The following is a 17,316-nucleotide window of genomic DNA, read 5'->3' as shown; positions in this document are numbered from 1 at the left end:
GTCTGTTCTAGGCATATGGTGCAGCAAAAAAGAAGGGACGGAGTCTGGAGTAGTGGCCTTTATTATCCTTTTTTTTTTTTTGCTGTCTAGATAGTTTGGGGGGACGCTTTAAGAGGTGCCACACTCGGGCAGCAGAGTCCCTCCTCCTATTTTCCCCACCTCCCCAATTTTTGTTTAGAGGTGCCTCAGCTGTATGCCTTGCCACAATCGGGCAAAGACTACAGCTTTGAGAGCCTGTGAGGTCTGCTCTTTTGTCAGTTAAAGTTTTTTTTAGTTTTAGAAAAAAAAAGTCCTGAGTCTGAAAGGAAGCCCTTAATTGAGCTTAATTGGTTTTTATTGCTAACCAGCACTTACTCTTTTTTTCCTCCCTAGCAGTTTACAATGAGCACTCTAGAAACTGAAAAAGTGCTCATTGTATGCCCGACAAGCAGTTGATATGGTCAGCGTGTGCACAAAGTGCTTCGGCCACTGTGAGGGAGAATCCTCATTGGCTTTGGGTGCCCCTCATGAGCACTGCTCGTCAGCTGTAGGCAATGGGGAAGCCTGGGCTTCTCCAACTGCCCATACATGAATTTCCCCAACTGGCAGAGAACTCGGGTTTCCCTTACCGCCAATAGTGCTGGGGATTCCTTTACCACTACAGCTGATTCTGCCTGCAATTCTGCTTTAGTGGCTGGGCCCATTCAGGCATCTTTGTCGCTACAGCCATCGGGGGAGGATTTTTTGGTGGGCTTTTTGTCTGTTTTAGCAGGAAGCTCTGCCATTTTGCCTGTGGCTTCAGATGACCTCCCTTCTGTTTTAGAGAGACAGGAACAGGTCTTAAGTGTTTCTTCTGCATCTTCAGTGCGTGCCTTTTTGCCGCCAGGGGGGTTTTGCCCCTCCTTCTTCCCTGGGGATTCTTTCCCTCCAGCACCTGCCCGTGTTCAGCACCCCCCCTGCCTCCATCTAAGCATCCGAGGGTTTCGTGGGACAAGGATTTTTTCCATGAGGACTTGGACCTCATGGAAGACTCCCAAGATTTTCCTCTGGGGGAGACAGATGATGCAGATGGTTGGGTTTCTGAGCTGCCAGTTGGCGAGGTTGCATCGGTTGAGCACATTTTTCACCAGGAAGAGCTGCAGGAGCTTATTTTTCAGGTGTCTTTAGTTTTGCGTTTTTGAGGAAGAAGCTAAGGACCCTCATCAGGTTGTGAACCCTCTGTTTCGGGGATCCGGTTGGCTGCCTGTATTTTTCTTATGCATCAGGGTATTCGGGATGTGGTGTGTGCTCAGTGGAAGACTCCAGATGTGCTTTTTTGCCTGGCGCGATCCATAGCTCATCTCTATCCCATTTTTTATGGGGATAGGGATACTATTAAGTCTCCTGTGGTTGATACTGTAGTCTCAGCCATTGTTCACAGACATAACAGTGCCCTTGGAAGCTACCCCTCCCCAGGACCACAGGATGGATTCTCTCCTTAAACAGAGCTTTGATGTGGTTGCCTTGGCTGTCCAAGTGGCAATTTGCGGTGGTCTAGTGGCTCAGGCTTGTTTCCGGTGTTCCAAGGATCTGGAGTCTGCTGACTGATTCTTAGTGGATCAGGAGGTGGCTAAGATTGAGCTTGGCGCTTCTCATCTTTCTGATGCTATGTATGATTTGTGGCAGATATCTGCCAAGTATATGGCCCTTGGGGTGGCCATTGTAGCACACTGTAACTTCATGGTTGGTTGGCGGATGCGGCCTCTAAGTTGAAGCTCAGTAAATTTCCTTTTCCTGGTTCCTTCCTTTTTGGGGAAGAGTTGGATAAGCTTGTTCAGGCCTTGAGTGATTCTAAGGTGCCTTGGCTTCTGGAGGACCAACCTTGTCCAGCGGCTCCGGGTAGTGCCAGCCGTGGGTGCCTGCGTTAGTTTTGTCGATATTACCTTGGCTTGGGTTTGGACTCTTTCCCTTCCAGAGGATGCTTATTTCAGCGCATTCAGTCTGTTCAGGGAGTCCACAGGGAGGATCGTGACTCTTCCGCTGGCTCTACCTCCGCCTGTCTGGCCCAGTGACTCGGTTCGGGTCCTTCCCCCAGTTCTGGTAGGTGCCCATTTGTGGGAATTTTACCGGGGGTAGGTCGAGATCACGACGGATCAGTGGGTCCTGGAGGCGATTCAGGACAGCTATACTCTCAAGTTTTATCGGCCTTTGCCAGATCTTTTCCTTTCTTCTTGTCCGGCAACTTGGAAGAAGGCTTTTTGTCAAATGCTTCAAAGATTGCTGGACCTCAAAGCGGTGGTTCCAGTGCCCCCTTCAGAGATTTGCACTGGCTGGTACTCCATTTACTTTGTGGTGCCCAAGAAAGAGGGTCTTTTCGGCCTATTTTGGATCTGAACAATATAAAAAGGGCACTCGGTTCTGTCTTTTCGCATGGAGACCCTGAAGTCCATGATTCTCGCTGTTCAGCCTGAGGAATTTCTGACATGAGAAGCCAAAGGGTTTATGGCCAATACAAAAAGTAAAGGTGAAAGAGCACAGCCCTGTCTGGTCCCTCAGGCCAACATAAAATTATTAGTATAACTCCCATTAATACGAAGAGATGCTAAAGGCTTTGTATATAAAATTTGAAGCCAAGTAAAAAATTGCCCCCCAGCACCCATAGCTGATAAAGTGCTCAACAAAAAGGGACAAGACACCCGATCGAAAGCCTTTTCAGTATCGACACTCAACAGCAAAGCTGGTAAACTCTCATGCTGTACAAATCATATTAAATGAAGCAGTGTACGGATTTTGTCAAAAGTTTGTCTCCCCTCAATAAAACCCGCCTGATCATCCTGTACTAATAGGGGCATATAACATTGCAGTCTGCGAGCTAATATTTTTGTAAAAATCTTAGTATCTAATAGCGAGATCGGTCTGTATGATCCACATTGAGAAGAATCCTTACCAGGCTTCAAAATGAGCGTTAACACCCGCCAATCTCCAAGAATAAGGCAGCTCTACACCCTGATCCAGGCTATTAAAAGCCCAGGTAAGGGGACCAACTAATAAATGCCTAAAACATTTATAAAAGCAATTTGTAAAGCCATCCAACCCGGGTGCCTTCCCATAAGCTAAGGTAGAAATTGCCCATAGGGTTTCCTTTTCTAAGATAGGGGCTGACAGATCATCTGCTTCCTCAGGCGTCAGTTCAGGGAGCCGCGCCTGAGCCAAATAGGCATCAATTTGAGCTTGAAATACTATATTCTTTGGTGTATAGAGGGTTTGATAAAAAGAAAGGAAAGCACGAGCGATATGTTCTGGGGTATAACAGACGGAACCATCCGTGGCCCGCACCATAGTAATCACATTTCTCAATTTCCTGGCCTTCAACTTGTGAGCCAGCAGACGGCCCGCCCAATTACCCTGCTCAAAATGCTTCTGCTGAACAGATTGTAACTGTTCCGACAACTCATCTAGCTGCATCACCTGTAAGTCGCTACGCACTTTGTCCAAATGAGTCAATATAGAGGTGGAAGAAGGAGTCCGCTTATGTGCTTGCTCTAAATAAAGCAATTGCTACCTCAAGTACTTCTGTTTGCACCCACATTCCCGCCGTCTATGCACCCCAATAGAGATAACATTGCTATGTAAAACAGCCTTCATGCCTGCCCAAAAAATCAAAGGAGAAATCTCATCACTAGTATTAAACTGAATATATTCCCTGAGGCACTTTTCTATCCATGACACTATCACTGGATCCATCAGCAGACCATTGCAAAGCCTCCAAAACCGCCTTCCAGAAGGAGCCAAATGAGGGTGCAAGACAAAATGTACCGAGGCATAATTCGACCTCACCCGCGAAGCTATAGAAACATCAGATATCTGGGAGAGCAAAGCCTTATCAACCCCCCAAAAGTCGATACGGGAATACGAATTATGTACTTTAGATAAAGTCTTTGCATGGATGAAAATGCCTCCAAGGGTCAAGCAAAGCCCATGTTGTGAAAAAAGAGTGCAATTGTTTTCTATCAGATTTACCATAATGAATTGACTGGGTCAAATTATCCAACCCTGTATCATATGTCAAATTAAAATCCCCCCCTTATGATCAAATGGCCCTCTACCACCCTGCACAGCACGAGATCCAAGGATTCCAAAAAAGCTTTTTGCTCAGAATTTGGAGCATAAAGATTGCAAAAAGTATAGAGCACCTGCTGGAGCTCCACTTTCAAAATTATATAACGACCCTGTGGATCACGTACCACATGCTTAACTTGCGGGTCAAGATGTTTGGCAAACAAAATCCTAACACCATGTTTTTTAGAACCATCCTCATTCGAGGCAAGGTAAATATGGGGATAATGAGGATGCTTCAGAAGCGATTCATATTGTGGCTTAAGATGGGTCTCTTGAAAGAAACCCACCCCGGCCTTCAACCGATCAGCCTCTTTAAAAAGCAATTGCCTCTTTCGGGGCACATTCAGACCCCTTACATTCAGGGTAAAGAAACAAAGACCGCTAGATGCCATTCTAAAACCCTTCAAGCACACACGCAACCATACTCCCAACAAACAACCCAGCGCAACAAACACCTCATACCTACAGCAAGTAGTGACCCTTCCCCAACCCCTCCCCTCCAACCCCTAACAGACCATAGGCCCTCAATAATTTGGGCTAGAAGAGAAAGTGCAGGACCAAAAAAAATAAGAAAAAGCAACCCACCAAACCCCAAATCACACTATCCATACAATAGGTGAAGAGAGAAGCTGACATACACACAAAGAGGGAATGGCACAATAGTATGTCTTAAAGCAAATGAGGAATAAGCCAGACTAAATCAAACAACTCAAAGTCTCTCAGCAAGCTATCAAACCAGCAAAGAAAATCAGGTAAGTGCAGGAGCCGAGCCCTGCTCCAAGCCCGACCACTGCTGCAGCCTCTTTCTATTAGTAGGAATCAGTTTCCAGCGTTGTGATTGAGCTCCAGCTCCAGATGATGTAGCCTGTTCCTTCTGGGCTGAAAAAAGCTGAGCCTCTCGTAATATTGCAATAGCTTCCTCCACAGATGTGACTTTGTGCTGCTGAGAAGCTACCTGGAAGGAGAGTCCAAATGGGAAAAGCCACCAATATCTGATGGCATGCGATTGTAGACAGCGAGTGACCGCCCGAAAGTCCCGTTTCCGTAGACTAATCACCGATAGGTCTGCAAATAGCTCCACTTTGGAATTGTCCCAGGTAATATGCCCCAGTTTCCAAGCAGCTTGAAGAACTTGGGCTTTAACAGGGTAGCGGGAAAAACAAGCCACCACATCCCGCAGGCGATCACCCACCTGAGGGCCCAAGGTGCGATGAACCCGCTCAAAATCCAGCAATGGTATGGTAGCACCAGGGTCAGCCTCTTGTAGAAATCATTTACAGATATCAGTAAAGTGAGCCTGGAGCTCTATAGCAGCCAGCGATTCAAGTACTCCGCGAGCCCACACCTTATTCAATCGACTGCGGTTTTCTCCATCCTTCAAACGAAGCTGAAAATCCTCTTGACTGCGTTTAAGATGGGCACATCGAGCTTGAAGGGCCTTAAGATCCGTGTCATGATGAATCACACATTCCTCGAATTCATGTAAATTGCCTAATCTTAGTCACCTCCGACTGTAGGGAGCTCTGAATCGAGAGCATAGTGGATTTCAAATCAGCCATCCAGGAACGCATTTCCCCACATGTAGCCAGGCGAGTGTCAGACGCCAAGGTAGAAGGCTCCAAGCTCAAAATGAGATCACCCAGATCATGCTGTTGCTCGTCTACCGCACAGGCCTCGGAAGTTTCCATCAGCTGATAGGCATAATTCTTTAAGTCCGCTCGCCCCTTCTTAGTCGCCATCGATACCCAGCAGGTTCTCCTCTCAGTACAACTGAAGCAGGTAAAATTACCTCTCCCTCACCACGAAGAAAAGCTTAAATTATAGCACGATCTGGAGGAGCAACTAAATCAAGCTACCATCACTCCTGGTGACGTAACTTCCTCCATTATATCAGCTATTAATCTGAGAGTGGTGCAAAGTTGGCCACTGTTCAATCACTGTGACTTTTAGTTTGAGCTGCAGTCCATGTGTATAGAAGCTATTTTGCTTGAACATAAAATCCAGTCTTTCATTATTAAAATTATTATATTCTGGCTTGGATATTGTGGGTTTAATAGAGAGATGCAGATTGCAGGCTCTGATAATTCCTAGCAGCTTTCACTAGTCCACATTCGTACATCCAAACTTGAGTTTTCTGTTTCAATTTCAACTTTGGCTGAAACCAGGTGTTGTGTTCTCTGCAGTTGCAGTTTCAGCTCAAAGCTTTTGGACAGTTTTTGGTTTCAGCCAAAAGTATTAAAAAAAAAAAAAAAAAGTTGTTCTACTTAGTCATTATTTCTGTTCCTGAAGCTGGCCAAGAACATGTTTCCCACAATGCCCCCTCGCTATGCTTCGTATTTCCCACAATGTATACAGGGTCTACTTTATGCATTTCCACCAATACATCTTACATCTGGAAGATCCTTTAAGACTGGGCCCAATTCATATTCATTGCCTCCTACTGGCCCTGCCAACTCTGGTTTCTGTAGTTGGTGGCCTTCTTTTAGGATAAACCTCTCCACTTTAAAGTTCTGCCCCTCTCTCCTAATTCAACAAGGGGATCATCTCCATTCTAGTCAGCAGTCTTTGCTGATGGCATGGATCTTGAAAGCTAGTTAGCTGCCTCCATGTCAATATCAAGAGAAGTACTCCAGATTCTTCTGGCTTTTAGAAAACCAGCAATAAGAGAAACATACAATTTGAAATGGAGACATTTCACCCTATGATGTGCACAACTATCCCAATCGCCTGCAACTTGCCCAGTTGCTCTTCTGCTGGATTATTTATTATATCTATCAAACTCTAACTTGAAGTCAAACTCGATACATGTACAATTAGCAGTAATTGTAGCTTACCATGAACCTATTGAAGAGAGACAGATTTTGGTGCACCACCTTGGTTGCCAAATTTAGTTTGGTTTATAATTCTTTATTCATTTTTGTATGTTACAACAAGTGTATCAATTAAACTCATATAAAACTTAAAGATACACACTTGATTAACTCATATATTAGCATCAAATTTAACATTTCATTAGGAAATAAAAGAGGATTCTTCAATATGAACCTTCAATTAAAAACCCCTTCCCTACACTGAGATCTAAAAGTTCTATCTTTGTCTGACCCATGCCCCCTTTGAGACTTTAGTCAAGGTTTCCTAACATCATCTCCCAGGGAAGGTGTTAGTAGATTGTAGGCACTAATTCATCACTTCTCCTTTTCCAACCAAGGTAGTCCTACCGACTCATCCCACATTTATACCAGAGAATCGTGTTTAGTCTTCTGGATAATAAAAAAATAATCCAATATTGATGATGAAAAACTTCAAAAGTAACTTGCAGAACTGAGGAGTGAGCAATAAAGTGACAGAAAAGCTTCAACATTAAAAAAGGGCAAACTTGTACGCAATCCCACTTTCATACCCAATAATGGGACCTAGTTTAGCTGTAGATGTAAAATGAACAAAAGGAAGTAAAACTCATTACCATAGGACATTGGTAGGCAATTCCAATCCTCGAGAGCTGGAGCCAGGTCAGGTTTTCAGGATATCCACAATAAATATGCATGAGATAGATTTGCATCTCAAGGAGGTAGTGAATGCAGATCCATCTCATACATATTCATTGTGGATATCCTGAAAACCTAACCTGGCTCGGCTCTCGAGGACCGGAATGGCCTACCCCTGCCATAGGAGATTGTGGAGGCAGACATAATGTTGTTTGTTTCTAAAAGGGATTAGAAAATGAGTGAAATGCAATTCAATCAAAAGCTATTTAACATAAAAGTCAGGGATGACATGTTAGGTTCTATGCACTCCTACAGGGATCTCTTTAAGATAGAACAAGGCCTGGTGTGGTAATGAAACAGAGCTCTACATTTCACTGACAACCTGCTGCCACTCTACTGTCCTTGCAGCCAGGACACAATGTCTTTGGGAATTTGCTCCACTTTTGGAGAGAGCTGGTATAGGAATAGTGTGGGGTCCATGTGCCCAACCCATGGTTGGCAGAGCTAAATATACCTATTGATTGTTGCAGTCATCCAGGTCTTGCGTGTTGGGTAGGTAGAACCAACGTCTCAGCCACAGCATGATGGCTGAAATGTCGGTTCTACCTACCCAGATGCAGCGAAACCTGAACAACTGCAACAATCATGAATCCAGTTGCGCAATGTAATGGCGGAATAAAAATCACTAATGTAATAAGAGAACTAAATATACCTATTATTTGCCTCTCAGCAGTCACTCTGGTTAGTTGTTGCTATACTTATTAATGCTGAGGACAGTTTTCATTGCCCTCCTGTGTCTACCTAAAAGTACTTGTAGGTTTCCATATCATGCACACTTTTAGCAGGGTTAGAAAAAAAGGTGTTGCTGAGATGAATTTAGGTGGGGGGGGGGGGGAGGAGGGTAAAGCAGTACTTGACATTTTTAGATATACAGTACATGTGTTTTACCCATCCCTTTTTGCTGCCTACACAAATATTACTTTGGGTTAGCTAATTTTCAAGGAGAATCTACCCAGGCAATGAACATTTATCTGCATACCTTGCAATTATGCAGGCTACTCTAAATTATCCCCAATATGCCTTTTCTCCCCACAGGTGCACAACTTAGTGGCTATTGAACTTGCGTATATCAACACAAAGCACCCAGACTTCAGTGATGCTGCACTCGTATCGGCATCTGTAAACAATGTGAAGGTGATTCTGAATGTCGGTCCCATTGTCCTACTGATAATCATGGCATTGTATCTCCAAGTGTCTGCCTCACAGTACTTTTTGAGTCTGTTCCTTTGATTTTCTCTACCAGTCCTGGACATAAAGGTCCCAGAGCAAGATGCACTAACGTCAGCGATCCTCAAATGATCATTGCTAAACCGGTTTTGACTGGTTTAGCGACGATTGAATTTGCCAACCTGATGCAGAAAATGGCTCACTGTGTGGTTTTCTGCAGGATCACTCATTCTCCGATCCAGCCATGTAAATAAGGTCATTAATATTGAAATACCATGTAAACTAGTAGAGTGATTGATGCTCTAACATGGCTTCACGAGGCACAAAAAAAAAAAGATCACTTTTAGCGATCTGAAAAAAAGTGACTGGTCAAGACCAGTCACTAACCTGTCCTACTGTTAGTTCAGCCCTGAAACAAATATTTATTTATAACATACCATACCTGTTTTTTTTAATGGGCAAATATGGTGTGCGTCTGTTACACATGCACAATATATGTCCCCATTAAAAAAAACAAAAGTTGTGATGGACCCCCCCTCCCAACCACAGCCATCGCAACCTCTCCCAGAAGATGACAGCCACCACTATTGATAGGATGGATGCCCATTCCCTTCTTCCAGGTGAACTCCCACCCTCCCACCCCAGCGAAAATGGCAAGAGGGATGCCCACTCTCTTTTGCCATGAGGCCCCCCACACCAGGTGTCCCCTCACTGAGTGGCAGGAGGTTGCTTCAGGGCTTCACCTGCCTTTCAGCTGTTCAGGCTTCCCTTTCTGGCTCCGTGCATGTGTGAATCGCTTTCACAGTGATTGGATGGGGATTTCAACAAACCTCTGCTCATATCATTTGCATGCAAACTTGTGCATCAATCGCTCTTTTGGAATCGTCCAAAAATTGGACTGTAGCCAATCCACATGGTCTTACCCACGTGGATGTCTGGATGTTTAGTGCCTCTAGCTCCCACTATCTATAAAGCGAGAGCAATGCTGGATATGAGAAAGTAATAACCTGCAGCAGCTCCTCAACTGCTTCCAGCTATGATGCTCTCCATTCTTCTGTTAATTTAAGCACACTTGAGTCCTGGGTTTTTTAATGTTCCATTCTGCTGGAGACAAGGGTGAGAACTAACAGTGCCAATATCAGTGGTTCAACTTGCTGACACTGACTACTGCTTGCCTTGGAGAGCCACACCAGCTACACAGTTGGTATACCTGGCTACAGAATGGTCCTGAGGCAAAAGTGAATGTGTTTGGGCTATCTCAGGCCTACCTGTAGTTATGCTTAACATCCAATGTTAACCTCATCCTGTAAAGACTGATGTTAATAAGATAAACCAAAATTCATATGTGACTCTGAAACTTACCTTGTAGAATAACAGAGAGTGTGTGTTGCATTATCTTATTCCCATCACTTTCTCTTCTGAATATCACTCTTGTATCTCTCCCTGTACTCTTCTGCCTTCGATATCTTCTTCTAGGTATTAGTGTATACCTATCCCCTTTCTTAAGCCTAATGCTCCCTGTCTTGTGTATCAGTGTGCATATCCCTTCCTTTTATTATTCATAATACTTCCCTCCCTCCCTTACCAAAGCCTATTTCCCTACCATGGCACCTTAGGGACCTTAGGCTTTTCTCTTTTCTTCTCTCCAGGGTGAAACTTTGCCAGATGGCTCTCGGCGGTGGAAAAATGAGAAAGCAGAGGATCGTGTGGAGGAGAGGCCTCAAATGGCACTTCAGAGTTTAGCCTATAACAGTCCCAGCAGGACACATGCTGTAAACTTGCTAGACACGGTCAGCAGTTGTTCCTTGGTCCATAAATACAGTGTCCAGGGGATGTCGCATGTCTCTTATGTAGGGAAGGAAGGGTAATAGTGGATGTTTGGTTTAGGTATCAGTTATATTCAATGTCCTGGACAGGCTTATGTTGTATATCAGGCTTCACGCAAGTTTCTGAAGATTGTGCCTGTGTTCTCCCTATTCTAGCCTGTACCAGTTGCACGGAAGCTGAGCCAGAAGGAGCAGCGAGACTGTGAAGTAATTCAGAGACTTATCAAATCATATTTCCTTATTGTCAGAAAGAACATCCAGGACAGGTATGACGCCAGACAACCATGCTTAAGCAAAAAGGGTCTATGCAGAAAGGAAAACATGAATAAAGAGTTTGAGTGTGTCTAGCAGGGGCTATGCATACATAGATATAAGTGTAGGAAGGAAAGGCAGAGAGGCATTGTAAATGGATATGAGTGTATTAGGGTCAAAATATAGACAAGCAGAAAAGGGTATGTTTGGTTAGGGAGGCAAAGAGGGGATCTGAATGGGGATTGCTTAAGCTATGAGCTAGGTGAGGCACTGGCTTAGGGTGCCCAAAGAAAATGGCATCCATATCTGCTGCTTCTGATGTTACTGGCTTATCCCAAGTTTGGGGGGTAGGGACGGGCGAGGAGAAAAGCAAAAGATGGCTTGGGGTACCACAACCTCTTTAGCTGACCCTGGAGCTGAATGTTATCTATGAAGGTGCGTGATGGAGATGTATTGATGAACGTGGTATTGCTGTGCCTTTTATCCATCTTGACTAGATTGTAAGCTCTAGAGACCAAAAATATGTCATGTACTTGTTTCTGTAAAGCACTGCATAGACCTTGTAACACTCTACAAGTGATAGTAATGGTGGAAAGAGGTATCTCTTGGTTTCTTTGAACTAGTATATGTCTTTATCTGTTCATAGTGTCCCTAAGACCATCATGCATTTCCTTGTCAATTTTGTGAAGGATCATTTGCAGAGTGAGCTTGTGGGGCAGCTGTACAAGACTAAGCTGCTGAATGACTTACTCACAGAGTCCCAGGATATGGCCCAGCAGCGCAATGAGGCCATCAGCATGCTGCAGGTAAAAGAAGGATCGGTAAAGCCATCTGTCTCGGTGGGTGAGCTCATGGGAATAAGGCATTCTGGATAATGCTACCTAACTTAATGCTGACTTCTGACTATAGGTATTGTAGCACACTCTGCCTCAATATGGTGATTGAAAGATGTGCCACAACAATGAGACAGAGAAGATGGATTTTCATTAGGGTATTAGAGCATCACTAACTGTTCGGTTTTGTTCTGGTTTCCTTGCAGGCATTACAGAGAGCCAGTCAGATCATCTCTGAGATCCGAGAGACGCAGCTTTGGTGAAAGTGTTACAGCTGGACTGCTTTGTGGAATAAATCATGTGTACGTTATTCAGAGTACCTTGGAAAAGTGGCCAAGGCTTCAGTGCAAGTGACATGTTTTCCCTTTTAGCTGTTATGTGTCTTGGAATACATACCAGCAGTTCTGCCACTTTTATATCATGTCATGGACATGTCATCATATACCCTTCCTTTCATGAGCCTCCACTGCCTGGCAAAAGCTCATCCTTCCTTCTCCCAAGATCCTCTTCTTTCCATTGTGTCCTGGATGATACCATGACACTTCTTCCAAAGACTGGAGTAACTGTCATTATCTTGAACTGAGTTTGGAAGCACAGCTGTAAATAAGTGACCAGTTCCTTCTGGACAGTTAAAGAAATGCTCTGGGTTCTTGGGCTAATGGATAATGAAGTGGACCACAAGTGGTAAATCCTGCAAAAATAAGTCACTGGATAAAAAAAATAGTCGCCAATATTGCTTTTCCCAATATTTATCCCCCACACAAAAAATATATATATATAGAGACAGTACAATTCAAAACGATGCCTGAGCTTATTTTGTAGTAGATAGATGAAAACAGCAGTGATGCCATTAACATAGTACCATATTGGAAGATAAGCACTGGTTGTGATCCATCCAATATGCCTGATTACCCCTACCTACACTGCATATGGCACAGCTGTCTGCCATACAAATCTGACTGCTTACACAGCTCTAGCTATGACTATCACCCTCCCATATTTAGATCTGTGTTGGTACACCAAGCTTGTACAACTAACAGCTGGGACATAGCTAGAGCAATGCAGGTAGGGGCAACCAGACAGACTGGATGAGCCAACCATGTAATTTTCTTCTCTGCTATTCTCTTGGATAAATCACAACTCTAGGCATAATTCTTAATATGTCATGGATCATGCTGAATGAACAGCAGAGCATAAGCACACCCATCATTGTTTGAGAAAATAATATTGGTGTTAATCTTCAGGGTTTCCAATTTAAGCAGGGTACCTCAGAGACAATGGAAGCTTGAATGAAAAAGCCAATTTCTCCTAGCATAACCTAGGGACTCTCTCAGGTCCATGGAATGGCATAATAGTCATTGGTATCCAGAAAGAATGAAGACTTGCCCCTGGGAAGACAAATCATAGGATATGATGCTAGTGGCTTATGAGCACTCCTAATATTGAGCAAACTCATTAGCTGTGCCCAGATTACAGTAATATGCATTATGTTTAGTACCCCAATCATCCTGAACAATTGATGCCTATAATATAAGCATACCCCTAATGGATTTTTACCCTGAACAGATCTCTTGCGTCTCCTCAGAGACACAGAAAACATGTTGAAGCCCACCTTAGATGCTTTTCTCCCCAGGATTCTTCTGGGAAATGGCAGTGCCTATGTAAGCAGTAGAGTGGGAACAATCTCTGTTTTGGAGAAAACCCTCATTCGAAGAGGTGAACAAAACCCAGTGTATGCCTAGCATTTCTTCTTTCCCCTTGCAGCTGTGGCAATTATTTCTTCTAAGAGAAAGTAGACAGTTTAACAGGGAAAGTAGTTTATAATATCTTTAAATAAATAAAAATAAAATGGAACTAAATGTATGCACTAGGGATCTGCATGTCCCTTTAGAGCACATGTGTCAAACACAAGGCCTGCAAGCCGAATCCGGCCTGCAGTGACTATGCGCCTTACACTACAGCAGGGGTGTCCAACTCGCAGGCGGCTGGCTTGAGGGCAATGTGGTGTTGTGCTCATTGCCGCTCCCAGGTGTTTACCTTCTGGATGGCTCCCTTCTAACTGCCGCACTCGCACAAAGCTGCAGGCAGCGGCTCCTTGCGCATCCCGTGGCTGAACCAGAAGCCTTCCGTCTGATGTTGCGACATTAGAGAGAAGGCTTCCGGCTAAGCCGCGGAACGCACATTGGAGCCGCTGCCCACAGCTTTGTGCAGAGAAACGAGTGCAGCAGTGAGGAGGAGGGCACCAACCAGAAGATAAACGCCTGCCGGAGGGAGGCACAAAATGGAGGGAGGGAGAGGTGCATGTTGGAACTCAAGAAGGAGGGAGCACAGACTTCAGACAAATGATGGAAGGAAGAAGGGAGGGGGGCATGAACTTGGGACATAGAATGAAGGGAAGGATGGAGGGAAGCATGAGCCATAGGATGGAAGAATGGAAAGAGAGAAATAGATGCTGAGGTGAGGGAGGGAATAGAAAGGGAGAATTGGGTGTCTGAGAGAGGGAAAGAGAGATGGTGCACATGGGGAGATGAAGAAAGAGGAGAATTGTAGGGCAGAGAGAGGGAATGAGAATTATTGGACATGGTGATGGGAGAGGAGTGAGGTAGAGATACTCTCTGCTTTCCTGGCTTTTGCTCTCTTATCATACTCTCTACAATCAGATAAACTAATTTGCTACCAAATCTATGCTTCAAACTCATATTTTGTAGCAAAATAATGAAGTGCTGTTTCAAGTGCCAAAGTGATAGCTTTTGGGGGGGTACAACCTGACAGTCAGATCACTGGATTGGGAAGGAGAGAGAGATGCCAGACCACGGAATGGAAGGGAAGGAGGGGAGAGAGAGATGAGATGGCAGATCACAGAAAAGAGGGAAGGAAGGAGAGAGATGCCAGACCATGGGAGAGGAGAGAGATTCCAGGCTATTGGAAGGAGAGTAGAAAGATGCCAGACCATATGAGGGGGGAAGGGGGAAGACAGAGTTGTCTGACCATGGGAGAGGAAGGAGATGGTGATGGAGGGGAAGGAGAGACAGAGGAAGGAGATGGTGCACAGCAATGTGTGCGGCATGGAAGCGATAAGAAGAAATGCTTCTTATGGATAAATGGGAATAGGGGAGAAGAAAGAGGGAGGAGATGGTACATATGGATAGATGGGAAGGGAAAACATGAAAAAGTAGATAGATTTTGAGAAGAAAGCAGAAAAATGGAAGAAAGTTGAATGTTAAAGATTTTCAATTTAATGATTGAATTGTGTCAATTTTGAGAATTTATATCTGCTGTCTATATTTTGCACTGTTCAGGAAGAAATGCATTTGTTTCTATTTCTCTGGAGTTCTGCAAGCAGTCTTGAATCTTATCCCAGGACAAGCAGGCATATAATCTCACTGATGGGTGACGTCGCCAAGGAGCCCCCAGTATGGAAAGTTCTCGGCTGCCCACACCGCGCATGCGCAAGTGCCTTTCCGCCCGATGTAGGCGGGAAGGCACTAGTTTTCTAGTTTCCACTGAGCTAAGAAGTCGCTTTTCAATCACGTGTATTGATTTTTGCTGCCTTCCTGCTCACGCAGCTTTATTTTATACTTTTTTTTTTTTTTTAAATCTTTATTCATTTTAACATATACATCAAGTGTACAATAAATATAAACCATCATAGTACATTATCACTTGAAAATACCTCAACAATATATATCCAAAAAGTTTACATCCCACCCCCCTCCCACATCCACACATAAATAATATAATTCCTATGCATATTAATCTTTTAAAATATGTAAATATATATTTAAATTGTCATAACCCACCCATCCCCCCATTCTTTCAAATTATCACATAAGGAAAAAGAATAATAAATTAACATTAATCATTATAATTTATTATTGACCTCCACACATCCTGAAACCTATTAAAATGACCATTTTGTATTGCAAGTAGTCGTTCCATTTTGTACAGATGACACACTGAATTCCACCAGAAGCTGTAATTTAGTCTAGAACAATTCTTCCAATTAAACGTTATTTGTTGGATCCCCACACCTGTAAGGATCATCAGAAGCTTATTATTTGCTGCAGATATTTGGCTTTTAGTTCTCATACACATTCCAAATAGAACCGTATCATAGGACAATGCCACATGATTTTCCATCATAAGGTTAACTTGATCCCAGATTGATAACCAAAATGCCTGAATGAATGGACAATAAAATAATAGATGATCCAAAGTTCCAATTTCAATTTGACAATGCCAGCACCTATTAGACTTGGAGCAATCTAATTTTTGTAATCTTACAGGGGTCCAGAATGCTCTATGCAACAGGAAAAACCATGTCTGCCTAATAGATGCCGACACCGTACATTTAATTCTCCAAGACCAAATACGTGGCCATTGAGATGCATTAATCTGATGCTTAATCTTAATGCTCCAAATATCCCTTAATCCATTTTTAGGTTTCTTATTCAAATAATTAGATAATATTTTGTACCACTTTGCGGCCTGGTATCCCAGAAAGTCTGCCTGGAAACATAAGAATTCTAAACTAAATTGATTATTTAAACATTTCCATTCAGGGAACCCTACCTGAATAGCCTGCTTCAACTGCAACCATTTATAACTTTGTTTTTTATTGAGACCATATTTATGTTGCAATTGTGAAAAATCAAGCAGTTTACCATTTTGAATAACTTCATTTAAGGATCTTATACCTGCTTTAATCCAATCTTTCCAGACAATCTTAAACCCGCCTATTTGTATCTTGGAGTTTACCCAAATAGATTGATGTGTAGATTTTCCAATAGACTCGAGTTAATTTGTCTACAAATCTTAATGTTTTCCAAGTATCCATTAATACTTTATTGTCTTTACATATTCTAGGCATCTTTATACTGAGCAGAAGATCAAGTCTAAGTGGGAATATAAGCGACCTCTCAACCCATAGCCAGTCTGGCAGTTGTTCCAAAAGCTCTGGGAGGACCCAATACATACCTTGGCGCATGATATAGGATTGGTGATACCTATAAAAATTGGGAAAATTTACCCCACCCTCCTTAATTGGCCTTTGTAAAGACACTAGAGCAACTCTTGCAATTTTACCTAGCCAAATAAATTTAACCAGAATACTATTTAATTTTTTATAAAAAGACCCCTGAAAAAACATTGTTATCATGCCCAATTGGTAACAAACCACAGGCAGAATCATCATTTTAACAGTTTGAACTCTTCCCCACCACGATAAATGCAAAGGATTCCATTGCTCACACAACTCTTACTTTTTGCAATAAAAATTTTTCATTTACTTTTATTGTCTCTTCGAGTATATTTTTTAACCAAATACCTAAGTACAGTGGTGCCTCACACAACGAACTTAATCCGTTCCAGGAGCAAGTTTGTTATGTGAAACGTTCGTTGTGTGAAACGCGTTTTCCCATAACAATACATGTTAAAAAAAATAATTCGTTCTGTAGCATAAAATATGCTAAGATGACATAAAAAAAGATACATTTTTGGTTATTATTTTTATTTAGATACATCTAAAAACATAATTGTTTTTTAAAACAACACACATTTTTTAAATTTAAAGACAGACTAAGTAGAGTCTAATTTTACAGTGAGAGGGCAGAGTCT

The 17,316-nt window shown here is 43.1% G+C and overlaps 1 protein-coding gene across 5 annotated transcripts in view; it reads left to right on the top strand.

Moving 5' to 3' along the window:
* Nucleotides 1–16,778, top strand: part of LOC117348267 (dynamin-1-like protein) — a 76,646-nt gene extending 59,868 nt beyond the window's left edge. For 3 of the 5 annotated variants that reach the window (XM_033920178.1, XM_033920205.1, XM_033920195.1), the window contains exons 14-18: nt 8,658–8,756; nt 10,439–10,579; nt 10,772–10,881; nt 11,514–11,673; nt 11,907–12,492. In XM_033920178.1, the coding sequence (XP_033776069.1) occupies nt 8,658–8,756; nt 10,439–10,579; nt 10,772–10,881; nt 11,514–11,673; nt 11,907–11,963 (567 nt within the window). In that variant the 3' untranslated portion in view covers nt 11,964–12,492. Of the gene's footprint in view, nt 1–8,657; nt 8,757–10,438; nt 10,580–10,771; nt 10,882–11,513; nt 11,674–11,906; nt 12,493–16,566 lie in introns of those variants that run through there. The other 2 variants (XM_033920187.1, XR_004536951.1) reach the window with 2 other exon arrangements.
* Nucleotides 16,779–17,316: the final 538 nt, after the last annotated feature.

Source organism: Geotrypetes seraphini, chromosome 1 (genome assembly GCF_902459505.1).
Source record: "Geotrypetes seraphini chromosome 1, aGeoSer1.1, whole genome shotgun sequence".
NCBI lineage: Eukaryota > Metazoa > Chordata > Amphibia > Gymnophiona > Dermophiidae > Geotrypetes > Geotrypetes seraphini.
Note: the sequence above shows the minus strand (reverse complement) of the source record. Positions and strands in the feature narration are given on the sequence as shown.